The sequence below is a fragment of the Danio rerio genome, chromosome 13 (assembly GCF_049306965.1).
Source record: "Danio rerio strain Tuebingen ecotype United States chromosome 13, GRCz12tu, whole genome shotgun sequence".
In the NCBI taxonomy this organism is placed as follows: Eukaryota; Metazoa; Chordata; class Actinopteri; order Cypriniformes; family Danionidae; genus Danio; species Danio rerio.
This window is the reverse complement of record NC_133188.1, coordinates 12,590,067-12,613,263: the sequence shown is the minus strand read 5'-3', so window position 1 is coordinate 12,613,263 and position 23,197 is coordinate 12,590,067. Positions and strand designations below refer to the sequence as shown.

Genomic DNA, 23,197 nt, shown 5'->3' with positions numbered 1-23,197 from the left:
GCAAATCCATGTGCACAACTCTGTGGACTCGTAAGCGTGCTGGTCTAAAAAGGAGGTGTGTTAAGGCGCATTGCTGGCACGTAGCTATTTTGACATGGTCAAAATAACTGACATAGGTCACGCCATTGATCTATTTACAGCTAGTTTAAATTCTAACGCAGAGCGCGTTAATTATGCACCTCTGCCAGTCCAAATGCTTACACATTGCTTAATACACACAGTATGTACAGCAATACACAAATATATTTACATATGAAAACATTACTTTACAAAAAATAGATTTGTCCGCCTGTCAGGTTTTGGAGATGCATGTATAACCATATGGGGCATAAGAAAAGGACGTGAGATTGTATACATCTCTTTTTTTTTTAATTCTTGTTTTTTGAAACAAATCTTTGCGCTTAACAAATTAAATTCGATATGTAGACTAATGGATGTCTTGAGTGGAGTGCATACAACACCGTTTCCTTATCCACGAAAGTAAAAAAGTAAAGAATAAAGTAAAGTAAAGAGAAAGTAAAGAGGCCAAATGGAAGAGGCTAATTTTTATCCTTGGCTGTAGATGGTCTGTTTAACTGTTTTATCGCTTGTGAAGCGTTCTGTTTTTCCACTTACAAAGTCTGTCATGTAAATAGCTAATGCGCCATGACGCGACGCAACTGGCTATTAAAGAGACTGAAATATGAGACTGATTGCTTTAATAAACGTTACACACAAAACCCACCCAGAACTAATTAAGAGAGTAAGCACAACCCTGTTAGACCATGCGCCAGGACACAGACCATATTTTTCTGTCCTTAAAATAGCAAAAGTGAATTCGGACATGCCCTTAATGCTTTTGCGCCATGAGCTTTAGACTTGTGTCTAGATCATTCAAATTAGCCCAGTGTCCCTTTACATCAAAACTAGGCTAGATTTTACTTACATACTCTACTGTAGGTGCAACCGCAGTCAGACAATAACTGATCATTCTCCATATCGCTGTTTACATTCCACTTGCATTTGTATCGGTGCTGACTGGTAAGTAATGGAATGCCTAAGCAAAAAGAACCGTTCGACCAAATTCACTCCAAAAATGCTGGGTTGTTGTATCCTAACATTGGATCAAATATGAACAAACTCAACATTGCTTTATATTTAAATGTAACTTTTTAACCCAAACGTTGTGTTTGTCCATATTTGACTCAACATTAGGTCACAACAACCAAGATTTTTAAGTCTAATGGTTTAAAGATAAAAAAAAGGGGAAAAAACATGTGGTCTACCATCCAAACTGAATTTATACCCATAGCTCCTGAGGATACACTGGGCCATTTTGAAGTGAAATAGTCTATGCAATAGTCTGAACAGTATTTCCTTTAATTCACAGCCTCAGGAACATGCTCGGTTCACGAATGAATCATCAGTTTTGAACCGTCCACTGGTTCATCATGTGAGCCTTTTGAAACAGTTTGTGACTTAAGCCAGCACAAATTACAAGTTATTCAATCAAAACTCAGACATGCCCATCAGTCACTCCGACTTCAAATGAGCCAATGCACCGGAGTATATAATTTTATGGTGCCATTTTTGCCAACTCATTCAGTGCTTCAGTTACTCCAACAGTGACTGAACTGAGGAAACTGATGAACCGGTAATGGTCAAATCAATGATTATGAATAGTTGTTTCACTTCACATGATTTAGACATGTAAAACATTTGCATCATTATTTGACAATGTAATCACATAATTGTGATTGTGTGAATACATAAAGAGGAAAATGAGTTGTCTGAAATAGTTAATTGACATCAAATCCCTGAACTAATGAATTCACATCAAACAATCAGACTTCCCAGTATTGCCTGAGACTGTACATCTTAGAAAAAAAAGTTCAAGAAAATGTTTCGTTTGTTTACAGACAACTTGTGTAACTTTATTTGATATTGTAATGTACATTGTAATGTAAATCTTAGTGTATCATCAGATGCTATGAATATTAATTTAGTTTTCTATGTTTTTTACTCTCTCAGTGCCGGAGGCAAATAAATTACATTTGACAAGTTATCAAGAACACAGTTTCAGCTAAAATCCTCTTCCATGTTCTGTTGAAGAAAACAAATCTCCTACATCTTGAATGGCCTAAGGGCATGAGGGTGAGCAAATTAATTACATTTTCTCAATTTTGGGGGGAAAATCCTTTTGAGCATCCTTTCATTGACCCTCCCTTTTTTATTTATTCTTATTTTGTAGACAAGAATAATAGAATAAAAGAAAAGAAATAGCTAAAAAAGCTACAAATACTTCATACACATTGTACATATGACTTGTGTCAAGAGTACTGAGCCCATATGATAGCTTTGTGTAAGACACAGAGTAAAATATGGATATTCAGAAAATCTTTTTTTAAATTTTTTTTATCTCTTTTTAGCATGTTTATAATGATAGTTCAATGAACCATCAGCCATCCTGTGAATCTTCACAATGACTAGATTCACATGAGTATAATTATCTCACAAATCACTGACCGAGTTACCAATTTCAACTGAATAATCATTTAATTTCTATTAAGGTATTATACAACATCACCAACTTGGAATAAGCACAAATTATATGTAGTCGTATGGCCAACTTTTATAATACTTATATTGTGTGTGTGTGTGTGTGTGTGTGTGTGTGTCTTTGCATTTTTTATGCATTTTAGACACTTTCAATTATGCAATTTATTACAAATGCTTAGATATTTTATTTATTTATTTATTTATTTATTTATTTATTATTATTATTCATTCGTTCATTCATTTTCTTGTCGGTTTAGTCCCTTTATTAATCCGGGGTCACCACAGCGGAATGAACCGCCAACTTATCCAGCAAGTTTTTTAAGCAGAGGATGCCCTTCCAGCCGCAACCCATCTCTGGGAAACATCCTCACACACATTCACAAACAAACTCATACACTTCAGACAATTTAGCCTACCCAATTCACCTGTACCGCATGTCTTTGGACTGTGGGGGAAACCAGAGCACCCGGAGGAAACCCACGCGAAGGCAGGGAGAACATGCAAACTCCACACAGAAACGCCAACTGAGCCGAGGTTTGAACCAGCGACCCTGCAACCTTCTTACTGTGAGGCGACAGCACTACCTACTGCGCCACTGCCTCGCCTATTATTGTTATTATTATTATTATTATTAAGTATTATTATTAGTAGTAATAGTAGTAGTAGTAGTAGTAATATTACTATTAGTAATTGTCACAACCTCCAGCAATCAAATATTTAGGGATCGCTAGAGAACTACACACACACACACACACACACACACACAGACACACAGCACATTTAAAAACTGCAACTCCCAGCATGCACCTCAGACACATCAGTTTCTGTTTTCCACTGATTGCAAACACACACTGCTGAAGCTATTCATGGACTGATTCAAGGACTATATAAACAGCACACACACACACACACATCTGTGCTGAGTCTTGTAAACAGTTTGGTGAACTTTACGATGCATTTCTCTTCCCTTGCCTTGCCTTGTTTGACCTTTGCTTTGTCTTTTTGTTTACATTGCTTCCGCCAGAACTGACGATTCGCCTGTAATGACTACGCTCTAAAATTCCCTGCATTTAACCATTTGCTCCTGTTCTGACCATTGTTTGTATGACAAGTCTCTTAAATAAACCTGCAACTGGATCCTCAACTCCGTTGTCAGCGTCCATCACATAACATTAGTAGTAGTAATATTTTTTAGCTTAAATTAATAGCTTAAATTAATAGTTTAATTTAAAGTGAAAATAGTTTTTGTTTACTTTCACCTCTAATCTTTTATTAGTTTCTTTTTTCTCTTGAACAAAAAAAAGTCAATTTTTCTGAAGAATTAGAAAAATTAACCATTGCCATCCATTGAAGTTTTTGTATCTGCTAAGGATGTCAGTGGCTGCTTTTTCCCAACACATTTAGGACATTGTGTTTTGTGTTCAACAGAAGAAAGAAACTAAAAAAATTAAAAGGTATATTTTTGTAATATATACTATACAAGTTGGAAATTACATTGAAATAATTCTCATTTTGTCCATTTAATAGCTAGAATAGCATTCACCTGTGCGTGGCTTGACTTGGTCTTCTTGTTCTGTCGATTGCTTGTGAAATAATGCAGAGTTCCGTATTCCATCAGGGCAGCGAAGGTGAAGATGAAGCAGACAGAAACGAACAGATCCATGGCCGTCACATATGACACTTTCGGCAAGGACTTTCTGGAGATGGTGCTAAGAGTTGTCATGGTGAGCACAGTTGTGATGCCTAAACATGAAGATGTGCAGTAAATGAACACCCGCTGAATCATTTCCTTTTCATCATCATGTGCACTGGTGTAATGCACACACATACACTATTGATGTTTCTATCGATCTGTATTCATTTGGATGCTTTATAAAGTACCTAATGATGTTCTGGCTGGTACGGCGTCCTTATTAATCCAGAAAGAGACCCACGACAAAACCACAATCATGCTGCAGGGGATGTAGGTCTGGATGGTGAAGTAGCCCATTCTCCGGCTCAGGTCGAAGAAAATGGTCATAACCACATATTCCCCTATTAATGCAAGACATTAATGTATTTTACAGACTTTTAAATGTACAATATTTATATATAATAGTGGTAATGATTGTATATACATTAATAATTATTATTTCACATAAATCATTAATAACAATACTATAAATAATGACTTCTACTCACAAGTAACGACAACTAATGACAATAATAGTAATAACATAATCATATCAATGTCAGTATTATTAAAATATTAATTATATTTAATCCTAATCTGCTCAGTTACTACTTTTCTTCTTTTTCTTATTATAATTATTAATAATATATTGTTACAAAACTAATATTGTAATAATAATAACAATAATAATAAAATGATCAATCATATCTGCTCATTTACTATTCTTCTTATACTTTTTTAATATAATTGATTATAAATTGTTACAAAACTAATATTATAACAATAATTTGAATTAATAATAATAATAATTGCTAATGTATTGTTATTATTGTTAGGATTCTGCCACTCTGTCTTATGTTGTGCTCAACATGTGGTTACTCGGGTTGAGCACTCACATTTCCTTTCATAAGCCCCTTTCACACATACAGAACTTTCCGGAAAATTACCGGCAATTTTCTGGAAAGGTATGTATGTGTGAACAGGCTTTTTGAAAATTTTGAAAATACCGGTAAATTCGTTCTGGCAATTTTGTTACGGAAAGAGAAGTTGTAACATTACCGGTAATTTGCTGAAATACTGCGCTGTGAAAGCAGATGGAAGACTGCCGGAATGAGCTTGAGACGTCTGCTTTAGCCAATCAGAACACTCAGACACATTCACGTCCGCACGGTTTATGAAAAAAGAAGCCTTTCAATATTTTTACAGACAGATATAGCTGCTAGATGTTAGTCAGATAACATTTCTGTTCCTTCTTAAAGCCAACTGTGTAAAAAAATTGTCGACAAAATGCTTAAAAAAAAGCTGATGTTTGTTGACCCGTGTGCACATGAAGCAGCTGGTCAGCGCCAGCACACACACATATTATATACATCTCGACGTACGAAAGTGTTCCTCCATATGTTTTCATCAAAGTTGTTCACAATAGTTATCTATCCACAGAGTTTGTATGTAGTCAAATGTTTACAAATACAAGTGCAGCATTTTAGAGCTCATTTCTGGTTAATGTTGTTAGAATTTACCGGTATTTTGGAATGAATGTGTGAATGGTCTTTTCCGGAAAAATTCTGGAACGTCCTTGCCTGTGTGAACAGCGTTTTTTTTTTATTTATCGGTAAAGTCGTTCCGGAAATTTTTCTGGATATTTACCGGTATCACTACGTGAAAGGAGCTTTAGTCTTTTGTATGAACGCCGTCTTGGCTGTGCTCAAGCAGTGTACCAAGGTCCAGGCGTGCTCAGGATGTGCACTCTCATCCTGGTGTATTTGCGATTTTGTTTGTTTTCATTCTCAGCTCTCCAGTATAGTTGGTTTCAGTAAGAGCTGGGATCAGAACATGATTGTCGCATGTGTGAGTGCATGGTAAGTGTTTTATTTATCTTGTACTCATGTCTCTTGTTCTGTCTGTGTTGCTATTGTTTGTTGCACGTGGCCTGTGTTTACTCTTGGCAACATGCTGTTGTGTTTCATGTGAACATGCGGTTAGTGGGTTCTCTTATTGGTTGTGTGTTCTAGTCCTGTTTTACCATAAGCACATGGCTTTTGTTGTTTCTTTGTGTCATGTGCTCCTGTCTATTGTTTAGACCCAACCTCCTTGTTAACCCATAATTAGTTTATTCAGTTCACCTGTTTGTTTGTTAATTATTTCTCCTTTATAGCTCCCTCATGTCGGCTGTCCTGTGCCAGTTCATCGTCGTTCATCATACAGTGCTCAGCATATATAAGTACACGACTTACAAATCTATCTTTTAAATTCATATTTTTAATAGGAAGCTATACAATATTATAATTGTGCATATACTGTACATTAGATTAGTCAGTACTGAAGACAAATCTAGAGCTTAACAAAACAACTCACTATTGGCCCAAAAACTAATAAATCCAAATTTATATGTTTTAGAAAAACCATAAATACAAATTTAAAAAGAGGGAAAATGAAGAGAATCAAAAAATGGAAAAATGTAGTTTTATATATTTAGAAATTTTGTAGGTTGTAATTTGTTTTTGCAATATTTTGTTTAAATTTAATTGTATTATCTTTTAATTTCTAAATATGTGTTGTGACTAAAATATTATTTTAATAAATATATCTGTTTTGTTTAAATGCACCCAAATCCATTGCCTAAATTCACTGAGAAATGGATACAAATGTTCATTTTCACAATGGGGTGTACTTAATTATGCTGAGCACTGTACGTCATCTGTCCCTTTAGTATTGTCAAGGCTTGTCTTGATCATTTCTGTCCCAGTTAAGTTTGTGTTTTGTCTTTTAGTTAATGTTTTTCCCCATCCGGTTGTTTTTGTTGTCTTTTATTTTATAGATAAAAAATCCATAATTCTACTGCAATTCAGTCCTCTCTCCTTTACCCACCTACAAACGTGACAAATATGGAAAAAATATATTATCGATGGATAATTATTAATAACATAATAATAGATTTCTTCATAAAATCTACTAACATCAATAACAACATCATAAAAATAACATCGGTTTACGGTTGTAATTATTGTTGTAAATTACTGAAATGTAATAATTAGGGATGTCCTGATCAGGTTTTTTTGATAGTCATTTGATTTTGAGTATCTACCGATACCGAAACCTAATCCGATACTTGCATAATACATTAAAAAAACTTCAAATAGAGGTCCTACGTGCTCCATAAGCATAAGAAATCCAGGGTTCTCTACAAAATCAAATGATGCATTTTTTGTCTTCTCTTCAAACTCTACTGCAGTGTGAGCTGACTCGTCTTTGGTTGGGTTGCCTGGGTAAACTCGCTGTTATGGGTTGGATTAAGGTGCCTTATCAGGTTTGTTGTTTTAAATGTTTTTCTTTCCACCTCCTTTCCTTGCAATCCCAAGTTTGCATATCTCACAGTAAGCTATGGCAATGTTGTCGTCATCAAGTTTATAATACCTCCAGACCACAGACATACTCGCGCTTTCCGCGTCTATATGCTTACTTTGCCGGAATTTAACCAATAGCATCTCTGCAACAAAGTGATGTCATGCCGCATGTTTTGATGTTTCTGTGTAAAGTCCAGAATGAGGTCTAACTCTGTGCCATCATATTTCTATAGATGTGTTTAAAAATAATGAGAATATATATCCGAGTCGGAAACTGTGTGATCAGGCACAGTTTCCAATCACATGGTCGGATCAGGAAATCCCTAGTAATATTGTTGCTACGTTAGTAATGATACAAAATTATTACAACACAAATTATTAATATAATTTATTATCTATCAATATTAATAGATTTTATAATTTGATTATTACTTACTAAAAAAAATGCCAAAACTAAAAGAAAACTATAATTTATAAAATTAACAGCTACAATAAAATTATTATTCATTAATAATTAAGAAATAATAATTGTTTTGTTTTTTCATACCAGACTGAGTGTTTGCCACATCAGAAGAGTTTCTTAAGCCCACAAAGGCAAACTGGTAAAGCCTCCAGTACCGCTGGTCTGCAACCTCAACAGAACGACGCTGCCATCTATATTGGATCTCATTCTTTGGATACCCATCTGCAAACGGAAAGAAAAACACATCCACCACATTACATGTGACCTTTCAGTTCGGTATGTAGAGTCAGTGACAAAAGTACAATGATGGCAGAATGGCACTGTTTGACTAAAGCACAGCATGCCCTTCCCATGCCCACAGTCAGTGATGACACATGAGAAGCTCATAACGGATGGAGGAGACAGCGGATGGAGACGAAGGATGAGAATCTGCCCTCACACATTGCAAGGTTGGAAGATGGTGGTAAGTGCAGACCTGCTGCAATGTTAAGGTTTGGTTGGCCAGTATTGGCAAGGCATGGTTGGCAATGCGAGGGGTTTGGCTGCATTTAGGACAGGACATAAGAAGTCAACACCTACAGCTCGAAAACTCCAGAGGGCACGAATGTTCGTCCATTGGAAAGTTATGCAGCTTAAGGTAGCATTCCGCATTAATAGTCAACCTGACAGAAAAGAATAATAGACAATAGCAAAACAAAAAATGGTTGATTGTGACATTTAAGAGGAAGTGCATTTGTGCAGGCTTTCATTTTTTTACTGTGATACTAAAGATTAAACCCTGAGTCTAATTTAAAGGGATAGCTCACCCAAAAACGAAGATTTACTTATTCACTCAACCTTTATGAGTTATTTTTTCAGCACAAAAGACAGTATTTTTTAAGAATTTTGGAAACCAGCTGGAAGTCAACAATTGGTTACCAACATTCTTTAAAATATTGAGTTTTGTGTTCAACCAAAAAAGAAACTCATACATGGTTAGAGGAATTGATGGTTAGTAAATTACATAAAATGTATTATGAACAATGAATGAACAATCCCTTTAACAGTACCTGACATTAATATGTGAATCAGATGTAATGGCCTCAACAGACAGCAAGTGTAACTCCATACAAAAGCAAATGCTACAGGACAGGAATAAAAGGACACAAAAAACACTCATCTTTTGAAGAGATAGTTACCCAAAAATGAAAATTTGCTGTTAACATATTCACCCTCAGGCCACCTAATATGTAAGAGATTGTTTTTCTTCAGAAGGACATTTAAAAAAATAGTTTTTAGCTCAACATGGTCCTTTGTGAATCACAAGATGCAACTCAACAGCTACTTTTAGAGAGAAAATGACAATACTAGGGTGTCTTATAAAGTTAAAATGATCATTAATATTATTACATCAACAGCCTTAGCAAACAGTTCTGAGCATGTTCAAAATAAGCACAAAAGAACAGCGACAACTAGGGATGTAACGGTATCAGAATTTCACGGTACGGTAATACCTCGGTATGAATGTCACGGTACGGTATTTATTGAATCATTTACAGGAAAAAACAAAACTTATGAAAATACTCCAAAAAAGTGCCAAAAGTGTCAATGACATACAAATTAGCCATCTATCTGTAAGCTTTGAAACAGGAACTTCAATTTTAATAACAAAAAACTATTAAACCATGTAAAAAAATAAAGTTTCAATTTAGTATTGTTGAAAACTCATCACATTCAACATTTAATCACACTCAGCCCATCTACCCAGAGGAGAGCTCTGCTAGTCGGACTTCTCATCAAGCATCTCCCGCTGGATCTAATCTCACTATATTTATTAAACGGGATATTTCATTCATCTTGTTGTCTTTATTTAACGACATATTCCCTGACTTTGGGCATTGGAATCTATTACTTGTTCTCAGGTAACGTGTTTTGGCTGAGCGCAAAGATAAGTTAATGATTAATGTAACCACGTACATTCTGTATATTGACTAATCGCTTGCCTTTATTTCCTATAATGTATAAACTTATTGTATGTTATACTTTTAAAATGGCCATTATCGATTCTTAAAACTGATATTCAGCAAAAGAGAGGGTGTGTTTCGTATTTTCACTGAAATTGAAAGGAGGCAGTTGTTATCGGCTCCGTTTTGTTATAAATATCCACACAGTGAAGATGACGCTCATCTTATGCAGCACGGCGCCTCAACATGTCTGCTGTCTAAGTTGCTAATATTAAAATGAAAATAGGCAGTTCCTTAAATCATGTTTACATTTTATTGTTGAGAAAGTGAAACAACGTAGCCAGGGTGATGTGAATGAAGTTATAAAGTACACTGTTCCCTTTGAAGATTTACCCGTGTCCTCGGTATAATCTGCTTTTCCATATCAAACTGAGAAGAAGAGACTGCAGCCTTGATCAAACTTGCGAAGTCTGAACTTACACGGAGAGAATGCAGGACTTAACTGTGCGTGTAAAGCAGGTCGCACACCAGAAGCGACGCTCGGCGGCGCGCCGCGCAGCGCCACGCAGCGCCATGTATTTTAGAATTCTAATCATAGGTTTCTATCAGGATACACACACCGGCGGCTGTCGGTGGCGCCCGGCGACGGCTCAGGACGCAGTTCATTTTTCAGCCGCGCCACAGAGCGCCATCTGATTAGTTTCATGTTAAATATCATTCGAATGTGCGCGTCTGGTGTGCGATACTTTAATCTGTCATGTACGCGCCGTGTCGCGGCGCCGAGCGGCGCTTCTGGTTTGCGACCTGCTTTAGAGTTTTCCAGCTCTTTTCATCCCCGCTTCTAGCAGCACACTCCATTTCCGCATTACTGGATCTGTAGCAACAACAGACCGCAAGGGATGATGGTCAAGCATGGGCTGATGGCAATTGTAGTTTTCGTTACCTCCCGTTCGCTTCATTCGCCTGAGCAAATTTTCTCAGAAGACCTATAGTTTTACCGAGTCATGCGACTTCGGTAATATCGAAAAAAATTAATATTGCGGTATGACGGTATTTACAATACCGTTACATCCCTAGCGACAACACATCCAAGAGGTCACAAAAGACCAAACAAAAACATACAAATAACTACAAGCCTCACTTGCCTCAGTCAACCCAGCCTCATTACCGTACCCAAGTCTTCATTTGTGGGCACAGTGAAATACGTAACTTGAGGTATGTCTGCTCGCAGTTTTTGTTTTTGCAAATCCTCCAGAGGCCGCTGTGTATGCTTTTTGATGATCTAAAATGTCTTTCGCATGTGCTCTTCTTGCATAAATTCACCAAAGCGCATAACATACACTTCAACCGACCAGGCCAGCTTGCTGTCGACTGACTGACTGACTGACCCACCCATCCCTGTCCCTTAAACTAACCCATAGTGTTTTCAAAAGCAATCTAGAAAAAGAAAAGAAGTTGCAGCCATGTGATTTCACCACATGCACATTTTCCGTCTGTTGTTTACTTATTATTATTATTATTTTTTTTTTTGCATTTGTTTTACCTGATTTGTATAACCATTCTTCACCAGACTCAAACCCCTTTGTCAGCTCTGTGTTCCAAGTCCATCTGAGAATGCGGTGAGCTACTGGGTAAACTGGTAGCAAAAAAGCCCAACCTAGGCTCATTCTGGAAACGTAGTTTTGTGGACTTTTCTGGAGATTGCGAAATACGTCCTAGGAGGTACATATTTGTGCAGTGTTTGTTTTCACGAATCCGCGAGAGGCCGCTGTGCGCTCTTTTTCGCATTTCGAACGCTTCTCACATGCGCCGTTCACGTCCACGCTATTCTCATGTAAAGCCGCTATAGGCCGCTGTCGAGCGACCGTCTGTCCGACTGACTGAATGATTAAATGATTGACTGAGCAAATGGCCAATCGGCCGATTTGATTACCAATTGAGCCACTCGCCTGCCCTTCCGCTCGCTTCTCTAAACCCAAGCAACAAATTACAAAAGCCGTCCAGAAAAAGAAAGCTCTCGTCAGATTTTGACAGCGTTTTCGCATTTCACCACATTCCCACCCTGTTATGAACTCGTTCATTTTATTTTTTTGGATTCTGTTTTTGTCTTGACTGATTTCTGGAACCGCTCTACCTCGGACTCAAACCTGGTCGTCGTTGTCATCGCGGTCAGCTCCTCTCCCGGTTTTCCGCTCCGCCGACGTACGCGACGTGCTAACCGGACAAACTGGTTAAGGCGGGAAAGCCCTCCACACGGAGGTGAGCTGTCAGCAAGCAAGCGCAAAGAGGAGCGGTATCACAATGCCCCTTAGCGTTTACTTGAAAAAATTAAATGCAGCCACACATACCTCCGGCCACGTAAATCGCAGTCCCCAGAAACATCCGCAGGACTACGTTTTCAGAATGAGCTTGGGTTGGAAAAGCCATCCATACCAAGGTAAACATTCGGCTGATAGGCTAAATAGAACAGAAGCCATCTGCAGCGTCAGACTGCCCCATAGCATTCATTTTAAAGACGAAACGCAGCCATTGTTTACTCTGGCTAATTTGTGATCTCCAGAAATGTAGACAGGGGTACATATCCACAATGAGCCTGTGTTAAGGTGAGTGTTCATGACCACCATAAGAAAATGATTCCCATTAAGACAAAGCAAAAAGAACATAAAGGCTACTCTCTGTTTTGCCAGAAAACACCATAATAACCCGCAAGACTTTTGGTAAAATTCTCGAAATACTCAACGAGTCAAAATTGTAGCCTTTTGTAAGGTGTTTGTGTGGCGTAAAAGTAAAATATGATGGTGGAAGTGTAATGGTCTCGAGCTAATGGTTTGGCTGCTTCAAGAACTGGAAGACTTGCTGTGATAAATAGAATCATGAATTCTGCTGTGTAACAAAATATCTTGAATGAGAATATCTGGCCATCTGTTAGTGACCTCAAGCTGAAGCGAACATGGGTTCTGCGGCAGGACATTGATCCAAAGGACACCAGCAAGTCCACTTCCGAATGGCTGAAGAAAAACAAAATGAAGACTCTGGAGTGGCCCAGTACTGATTTCAATTGAGATGCCGTGGCATGAGATTAAAAGGGAGGATCATGCTTGAAAATGCTCCAATGTGGTTCAATTACAATAGTTCTGCAGAGATCGATGGGCCAAAATTTCTACACAACACTGAAGATGATTGAGTGAGGTCAGGGGCTCCTGAAGTCTCAATTAAAAGGTCAAAAGAGAGTCTTTCTCAAGAAATATTGGTTATAAAAAACATGCTTTTGTAAGCATCCACATATATAAATCAACAATTTTAAAAAGAAAGCAAAATACAATTAGCGGTAGGTCATAAGTAACATAATGCGCAATTCAGAGCAGTCCAATGTAAGAAATGGCATTTATGTACTCCCTCAGCTGCCTACACATTTGTTTCATTGTGGTGTTTGACACTTCCACTATTCACAACTCTAACTATCTCTTTTCTAATCAAACAGAACAGCTTTGTGGTGGACTGGAGTGAAATGATTGCATGCTTCTCTGTTCAATCCTCTTTGAAAACTTTCTACTTTCTTTTTTCTACTTTCACCAACTTTTTTTCTTCTGGAGACTGACATCATCATCCATCCAATGCTTTTTTGGCAGAAGAAATTCTCCTTTTTTTATTCATCCAGGATCATCACAAGTGATCTTTCTGATGAAAAATATGACACGCATCCTTCCTCTTCATTGTAGACAAACATTTTGACTCTTTAAGTGCAGCTAACCACTCAGTTGCATTGTATGAACCACAGAGCACCAAATATTTAGCTAAAAATTTTCTTTAACATTCTACTGATGAAAAAAAGAGTCACCTACATCTTGTCTGTCCTGAGAGTAAATAAACAGCAAATTTTAATTTTTGTGTGAACTGTCCCTTTAATTTTAGTGATAGACGCACCTTAGAGTGTACATGACTCTTCCATTGCTCCAGAGCCGCAGAAGGCGATTGGGGGTGGTGATCCAGTGGGCGTCAGATTTACGTGAGTTGCGGAAAAACGTGTCGGGGATCCAGATTTTTCCGACCATGTTGCTGTTGAGCATGAGGAGTTTCATTGAGCTGTTGAATTTGAGTCTGCTGTCGTACCACGTCTGAGCAAAGAAGATGTCTATGGTGTACTCCTAAACAAACACACACACAACAGTGAGAGTTTTATCTGTAAAAGCCTTACAGTTGCTTTTTTAACCGTGAAATTATGAGATTATTGGCTGTGACAGTGGGTATAATAGTTGTGAAATGGATCTAAAGCGGTTGCTTACAGTGTCTGTTTTATTCACAGCTCTGAAAATAACATGTTATTGTCCATTTCTGCTCACCATGTTGATGGGGTCTACTGGGCCTATGCTGTTCACGTACACTGCCGTCTCAATCACTGTCGGTCTCACTAGAATATAGTTTCAAACGCAAATATATTTAAATGACATCACATACAATAACATGATCAAAGAATATACCTGTATGTATATGTATAAATACAGTGCTCAGCATAATTTAGTACACCCCACTTTGAAAATGAATATTTTGATCCATTTCTCAGTAAATATGGGAAATACATATTGGTGCGTTTAAACAAAACAGGTTTATTAAAACGATATATCTATTAAAATTATATTTTAGTCACAGAACATTTTTAGAAATGGGAAGCTAATACATTTAAATTCATGGAAAATATTGCAAAAAAACAAACACCAAAATTTCAACAATATCTTTTTTCTCTTGATTCTTCCTTTTTTTTAAATTGTATTTAATATTTTCCCTAACATATAAATCTGGGCAACGAATGAAGTCTTTTCGAACCCTCATTGTAAGCTTTTATGTTAGATAAACTCCAGCTTTGGCCTCAGTACTAAACTAATAAATATGCACAATTATAATGTTGTTAAGCTTCCTATAGAAAATATGAATTTAAATGAGAGATTTGTTGGGTGTTTACTCATAGATGCTGAGCACTGTATATGACAAAATAATACCAACATAAATAACATCAATGTTATTAAAATAATATACCAATATTAATAACAATAATATAAATAATGCCAATATAATATATATTGGTACAATAACACATGAAACATACAGCACATATTCAGCTTAAAACAATGATCAAATTGTAGTATGCTTATAAAATCAAAACTGACTGTAATCAAAGTCTAAAATACACAAGACATGTCACTCGTATCTTTTTGAATTAGGAAAAGTGTAACGGATAATAAGGTGAATAAAGCCCCGCCTACTAGATCGGGAGCCAATCATCAATCACTATATGGCGAATAAAGCCTGCCTTTTAGTTCAGGAGCCAATCATTGATTGCTACAGACTGACAATTGTCCAGGGGAGGGGCTTAGACCAGACATGAGTTTCTGCAGATTTTGTGTGGTCTAGATGTATAGAAATGAAACTAAATAGACAATTCAACAATTGACAACTGACAGACAATTCAACAATTCATAATATGAAATTCAATGGTAAGCTTGGCATGCAGTTTTGGAAAATTTGATGTTTTCCGATTTGAGCATACTGACCGAGAGGTGTTTCAAAGATGGCCACCGAGTGAAATTACTTGCCTTAAAGGGACTTTGACTTTGTTTAATCCTCATAATGCATTTAAAATATATAGATTTTTGCATTCTGCTTCTGTGTTTGGACTCAGAATTAACTTCAATCAGCAACATTTATATAATAAGTCAATGTGAGAAAGTCATAAATGTAACCATGTTTTACCACGTTATTACTCTTTTTAACCGTTTTTGTCTATTTGAAAATTAAGAAATTCTTTAATATTTGAAGTTGCATTTGAATCACATCAAAAACAACATGAGAATGTGCATGCATGTGTACGCATATTTTTCCAGATATTTATGAGAAACCTTCAATATAGTTTTATCATTGTGTCAAATTTGCATATAATTTAAATGTTATTGTACATGTTATGTTAACACCTACTCATGAAAATTCCAAATTTGTAAAACTTACTCATGGAAAATTAACAGAACAACAAAAATATTAGTCAGAAATGGTACTGAATACTAAACCAAAAAAATAAGATACTGATATTGTTTTATACTTAGTGTTGAAGTCAGAAATATTAGCCCTCCTGAATGTTGAGTCCCGTTGTATATTTTTTCCTTAATTTCTGTTTAATGGAAATATTTTTTAACACATTTCTAAACATAATAGTTTCAATAACTCATTTCTAATTACTGATTTCTTTTATCAATGATGACAGTAAATAATATTTGACGAAATATTTTTCAAGATACTAGTAAGTAATTCAGCTTAAGGTGGCATTTAAAGGCTAGGTTAAGGCTAGGCAAGTTGAGGTAATTAATCAAATTACTGTATAATGGTGGTTTGTTCTGTAGACAATCAAAAAATGCTTTAGGGTGGGTAATAATAATTACACTAAAGTAGTTTTCAAAATTTAAAAACTCCTTTTATTCAAGCAAATATATATATATATATATATATATATATATATATATATATATATATATATATATATATATATATATATATATATATATATATATATATATTATTAATAACTTAATTATAACTTTCCCCAGAAGAAAAAATAATAGAAATACCAATAAATACCTTTGCTTCATTTAATATCACTTGAGAAATGTTTGAAACGGCTAACAATTCTGACTTAAAATGTATCTAAATGTTCACTTTGTGAGCAAACTTACACTGCTACAATGCTACAGCTGACAAAGGGCATATTTGCATGTTTATCAACAAAACGTATTCCCATATTTGGGTTAAAAATACATTTTACAACTGTTTTAACACTAACATAACATCACTGATAATTTAACAAGTATTTGTGATGCTTAAATATGCCCTGTATATGCACAGAATCATGATGACCCAAAAAGGAGCATTTCAAATATTCCCACCCCCCAAACGTTTCCTTTATTCTCCACTTTTAGACATTAGTATGCATCTCTACCTACACAAAACAGACCGAATGTGTTCATGCAATTTTCTGTCGTGAATGTTTGATCTGTGCATGTCAATCCAAAGAAAAATTGTATTTTGTCTTTGTAGTTTTTCTCTCAAATGTTTTTTCTTGCCTTTCTCCATCTGCATCATTTTTGTGTAGACTATTGAAGAATGTTTACCAATAACCAGACAGGCATTTCTTAGAAAACCCACATTCAGTCTGGCTCCATTCTAGCACGTAAACATCCAATCAGTTCCCAATCAGTGGATAAAATCACATTTTCTCGCTGGATATCCTGTTTCACTCAGAAACGCGCCACATTACGAATGTGAAATGAGCTGAAAATGCAATTCAGGCTTCCTATAACAGCCACACAAATTACTCAAAGCTGCCTGAATTCTCATCCTTGAGCTCTCAGAAATATTTCTGTCGCAGGAAATCCAGTCACCGGCAGATGACAAATCGCACAAACTCGGCTAGTTCAGCCACAATACTTCAGCATTGCTGTGATGAACTGAGTTCTCCTCACACTTACACTCTCTCCCTGTTTCTCAGACACATGAAACGCAGATAAAGAAAGGCGATCAATAGTGATTTGGGTCTATTGTACAAGAACACCACTGAGATAAATCCTCTTAAATAACTGAACTCTAGTCAGCAACACTTCCTCAACACCAATGCAGGGAAAATAAAGAGACCTACAGTATACCGTTCATGCATAGAGAAAAAATCAGCAAAATATAAAAGCAGAGCACCTCTTTGTTTAATTTACTGCAATAGTAACACAGAAATGATGATTGGAGAGAAACATGAACTGCTCCGAGTGTTTAATTGCCACAGTGTGCTCCTCTTCACGTGACTTCCTAATAATGTTGCTATTATCTTATAATTATTATTTTGCAGTCACCCGTAGGCTGGGTTTGAGGGTCATGAACACACCTAGACAAAATCTGCAGGGTATTTTCCTGATTTGTGGACACAGATACTGCATTGATGAAAAATTCATATGATTTACAACATATATTCAGCCTGTGCTTCCAGAATATTTGCTGTTGTAATACTTTTATAAATGCAAAACTGAATATAGCTGCTCAATAGACATTATTACAGTGAATGTTTCACTGCCGCAAAGGAAAATGTGTTTATCTTCATCTTATTTAATCATGTAAATTATTAACTCACCCCAAAAGGAATACATTGTCACCTTCATGTTGTTTCATACTCATAAGACTCCTAGAAACCCAAATTAAGATATTTCTAATCAAATATCATGCTTGGTTGATGTGTGAAAACCAACGAGGTTTATTCGTGGCTGTTACATGGCATATTTGAGTTTCCACAGGAACCAGTTTGTTCTCATGCAACAAGCATGTTTGAGCTTCTGTTTGTTCAATGATGAATGTTCATATTGGATGCACTGAAATGAAAACTCAGGGCCAAAACCGAAATCACAAATTTTGGATGCACTTGGCCGAAAACCAAAACTGATCATTTAAACCATTGTTTTAAAAAGAGAAGCCAATACAATTAACACATTTTACGTGAACAAGTAGAGAGTGTCAGTTTACCAGCATTGTCATTGCAGCGCAGTTGAGCTATTGGAAGCAGCAGGAACAAGTATACAACTTAGAAATAATGGGCCCTAACACCTGGCGCAAAAGGGGCGCAAGTCGTGTTTGACACGATTTGTTGCTATTTTCAGACCAGCGCAACCCTAATTTTTACATTTGGCGGCACACTGATTAAACAGCAAATCTATTTGCACCACTTTGTGGAATCATGAATGTGCCGGTCCGTAAAGGAGGCGTGTTAAGGTGCATTGTTGGTGCATTGCTATTATGAAGAAGAACTGAATTAGATCGCACCATTAACCAACTAAAAGTTGGTCTGAAGTCCAGTGTAGAGCGCGTTAGTTATGCTGGTCCAAACGCGTACACATTGCTTAATACACACAGGATGTACAGCAATACACAAATATCTTTAAATATGAAAAAAAATTAAGGTTTAAAATGTTACAAAAATGATTTTATAATAATAGTATAATTATAATTAAAAACCACTACCTCCATGCCTTCTTCACCTCGGAGTGCTTTTTTCAGTTTATTTATACATATTTATATTTTTAATAAAAACAAGTTTAGATTTGTCCATCTGTCGGGTTTTGGGGATGTATACTTCACCATATGGGACATAAGAACAGGATGTGTGTTTGGATATTACTCAGTTTTTTTTTTTCCACACTTTGTTATTATTGTTCATTTATTCGTTTGCTGGAAATTAGAACTGAATTTAGAAATTGTTTTAAAACAAATCTTTGTGCTTAGCCAACTATATTAAAGAGCCCATATTATGGGTTTTTGAAAATTCCCCTCCATGTAGTATGTAACACAGCTCTAAGTGAAGTGAAGTATCCAGCTAAGGCTTAAATCTGTAAGAGTACAGTGTTTAAAACGGTTGATTCATCGATAAAAGAGTCGACTCATAGTACTTCAAACGAGTCGCCTTGATACTGAGTCATTAGGTGTTTCGCCATGACGCACGAGCGAAACCAAGTTATTCACGTGCACGCGCAAACCCGGGAGATTTCAATCCTGCGGCCCCGCCCTTTGACGCAGAAACCCAGACACACACACACACACACCCACAAACACACAAACACAAACATGCCGGTCGATTGAAGTCACACTGCAGATGGATATTATCGATTCTCTACCCAAAGATGAAACCTCAGCATTATAACCCAGCAGTTGGAAACTACTGGAAACTTCTGCAAACTACATGCTACAAAGAATACTTCATCTGCGTTTGTTAAAGGAAGGATCAGTAACTTACTGATGGACGTCAGGATGGGTTTCTTCCTCCATTTCTCAAGTGTAAGTACGTGCGATTAAAGTTGTTGCCTCGTTTACTCTAGCTTGCAACTGTATTTAGTTGTGATTTGTTACTTGTAACCGCGTGTACTGTCTCAGGTTAACTCGCTATATTCTTTTATCGCGTGCAAAGTCACGTTAAAAACGCGACGCGTGCTGCTTTGTTTATAGAGCTCCGTGGACGAGGGTAGTGTGTGCGTGCGTGTGTGTGTGCGTGCGCTGTCGGTGTGTGTGTGTGTGTGCGCTGTCGATGTGTGTGTGTGTGTGCTGGAGGTGTGTGTGTGTGTGTTTTTGTGTGTGCGCGCGCGCGCAAGGACGAGGGCAATATGTGTGTGTTTGTGTGTGTGTCTGTGAAAAGAGCAGAGTGAGACAAGCTAGAAGATCTCCTCGACAGTTTTTGGAGTTTTTGTTCAATAAAATAGTTAGTCGTCTGTATTTTCAAGTCCATCGACTGTATTTACACTAACCCACTGGCAGCTAAAATCCACGCCTACACTATTGAGCGTGTATGAACTGTGATTACTTTTATATTGCTAGTTAGCTGTTGGGCATTTCACTCTCTCACTGAAGGCAGTCAACCAATCGCAACAGACTGTCATCGGTCCAATCAGCGCAGATTAGCTTCGCGCTAAGAAGGGGTTTGGGAACAAATTAATCACTGGACGATTCATATGGGAGTCGCTGGAATAATTAGGTTAAAATAAATGCAGATTATAGGACCATGAAAGTGTTTTTTTGACCCTGCATGCATATTAGACTGTTGCTGGAGACCCTTACAACCAAGATATGACCCTATTTCATGTATAATTTGGGCTCTTTAAATATGTAAGCTAATGGATGTCTTCAGTGGAGTGAGTTTACACTGTTTCCTTAACCAAGAAATTAAAATAGTAAAGAGTAAAAGTAAAGAGGCTGAATGGAGGAGGCTCATTCTTTATCTTTGTGCTGCAGATGGTTTTCTCGCTAGTGAAGCGTTCAGTTTTTCCACTGATAAAGTCCGCCATGTAAATAGCAAATGCACCATGGCACGACTCAACTGACTCTTAAAGGGAATGGAAGATAGAACTCTAAATGGTTAAATGCACATCATGCTTAAACCATAACCATAACTCATTAAGAGAATAAACAGAACCCTGTTAGACCATGTGCTGGGGCGCAAAGCGTATTTTTCCATCCTTAAAATAGCAAAAGTGAATTCGTACACACCCTTAATGCTTTTGAGCCATGTGCTTCAGACTTTGTGTCTAGATTGTTAAAATAAAGCTTTTAAAGTGTTCTTGTGAGCAGTGTGGAGAACATGCATAGAAATCCGCAAAGGTACCTGTACATATGCAGAATATCAACAGAGCTGAAAATGTAGCTATTTTGACATTTGAATACAACATGCACACAAGCTAGTAGACAATATGCTCTGCTGCTCTTGCGCTTTGGTCAATCCATTGAAATTAATGGTTTTCCAAGTACATCACTTTTCACCTATTTTTGCCATCTAAAAAAAGCTGTTTGTCGCAGAATTCATCTTTTTTCAGCTCATACTTTTTTCTTTTTTTAGGCAAAAATCTAAAATGCCATTTTTAGAATTTTTGACGTCAAAATGTTGTTGCATCTTTAGTTTAGATGCAAATTACAGTCATCATTTGTTAATGTAAAGTGAAGTTTTTTGTGAGTAAAATATATTCAAATATCTTCACTTGTGTTCCAAAAATGAACAAAACTCATAATATAACAAAAATACTACACAAGTCAATGGCTGTTTTTTCATAAACATATCATCCTTTGTGTTCAACACAAGAAAGGAACTCAAACAGATGACAGAATTCTCATTTTTAGGTGATCTATCCCTTTAATGTTTTGGAACAACATGATGGAAAATATAATAACGTCTTTAAAAAAGTTTGTTTTTCCTTTTTTATTTTTATTTATTTATTTTAGTGTGTGTGTGTGTGTGTGTGTGTGTGTGTGTGTGTGTGTGTGTGTGTGTGTGTGTGTGTGTGTGTGTGTTTGTGTGTGTGTGTGTGTGTGTGTGTGTGTGTGTGTGTGTGTGTGTGTGTGTGTGCATGCAACCTTTTCCGAAAGTGAGTTACCTCCGATATCCGGTCTCAGTTTGTTGTCATAACCTTGCAGTAATTTGTTTAGGATAAGAGTGACGTCGCTCTCGTAGACCTTTGGTGATAAAACCCATGTTTTATTTATAGGGACGTCCTCATAATCTTCCTCCTCTGCTTTGCTTGGGCCAAATGCCATGCTGTCATAAACAGAGAACCAAAGAGAAGCAATATAAGCAGACAGACACTGGAAAGGTAAATAATGGAGCAATATTAGTCTTAAAATAGAATGAAGCCTGTTATATTAGGAGCGTACAATGCAAATATAACAGACAGAGGGAGAAAGAGGGAATTTGTTTGATGAGTTTTACAGGAAGGAACAGATAAAAGAAGTCATCAGTGAGTGTAAATGTATGGGAGACGGTGTTTTAAATGAGCGCAGAGCTGGAGATACAAAAAGGAGGTTCTAATAAAAGAATGCGGTGATTAATGAAGATGTGTTCTGGCAGTGGAGGGAGAGAACAGCTGAAGGTGAGGGGTTTAAATTATCACCCACAACTCTCTCTCTCTCTCTCTCTCTCTTACTTGCTGTCCTGCGGTATATGGTGTAAGAGCTACTAAATTTATTCTCTGGAGCATTATCTGTAGGAACAGACCTATCGAGTAACATTTCTAACTGAAATTTGCACCTTTCCCCTGGACAGGGAGAGTCTAGACTGAGTCTCCTCTGATGTCACTACTTCAGACTTTTGCTTTGAAGAAATGAAGATGATGTGCATCAAAGCTACTAGCCAAATAAAAACAGCACAAACAAAAATCCAAGATGTTACAACCAACGTATGGTTTAAAATAGGTGTGCACAATATGTCGCTTCAGCATTGATATTGCAATGTGTGCATTATCAATAGTCAAAATGCAGCATCTGCAATGTGGAGTTGGGATTAATATTGTTGATCAGCAATGAAGAATGTACAGTGTTTACATTACATTTGATTATTCAGTAGGGGCAGGACAAAATAGCCATATGCATGAGATGGTGCTTCTTGTAATGGCGAATTGAGCATATATCAATGTTGCAATTTTAAGAAATTTCTGTGCAGTTAATAAAAGGAATGCATCCTTTAACATTTTGATACATTTTTCCCTCTTCATTCACAAATATCATGATATATTGTGGATAGTTTTCCTGTGATATATCGCTGATATCGTGATCTATTATAATCGGGGGCAAAATATCTAAATTATATTGTATTGTATTGTATTACTATACCTAAATATCTAACTATTATTTAACTTTTATCTTATTTTATTGTTGAAATATCTAATAAATTCCATGTGTGTTCAAAATA

The 23,197-nt window shown here is 36.6% G+C and overlaps 1 protein-coding gene across 2 annotated transcripts in view; it reads right to left on the bottom strand.

The window, feature by feature from the left end:
• Positions 1–23,197, bottom strand: part of gabrg1 (gamma-aminobutyric acid type A receptor subunit gamma1) — a 56,266-nt gene that overhangs the window by 27,664 nt on the left and 5,405 nt on the right. For both annotated transcript variants that reach the window (XM_017358953.4, XM_009307208.5), the window contains exons 2-8: positions 21,888–22,048; positions 14,301–14,368; positions 13,885–14,105; positions 8,597–8,679; positions 8,102–8,239; positions 4,420–4,572; positions 4,082–4,281 (exon numbers count right to left, since the gene is read on the bottom strand). In XM_017358953.4, coding sequence (XP_017214442.1) covers positions 4,082–4,281; positions 4,420–4,572; positions 8,102–8,239; positions 8,597–8,679; positions 13,885–14,105; positions 14,301–14,368; positions 21,888–22,048 — 1,024 coding nt within the window. The remainder of the gene's footprint in view (positions 1–4,081; positions 4,282–4,419; positions 4,573–8,101; positions 8,240–8,596; positions 8,680–13,884; positions 14,106–14,300; positions 14,369–21,887; positions 22,049–23,197) is intronic.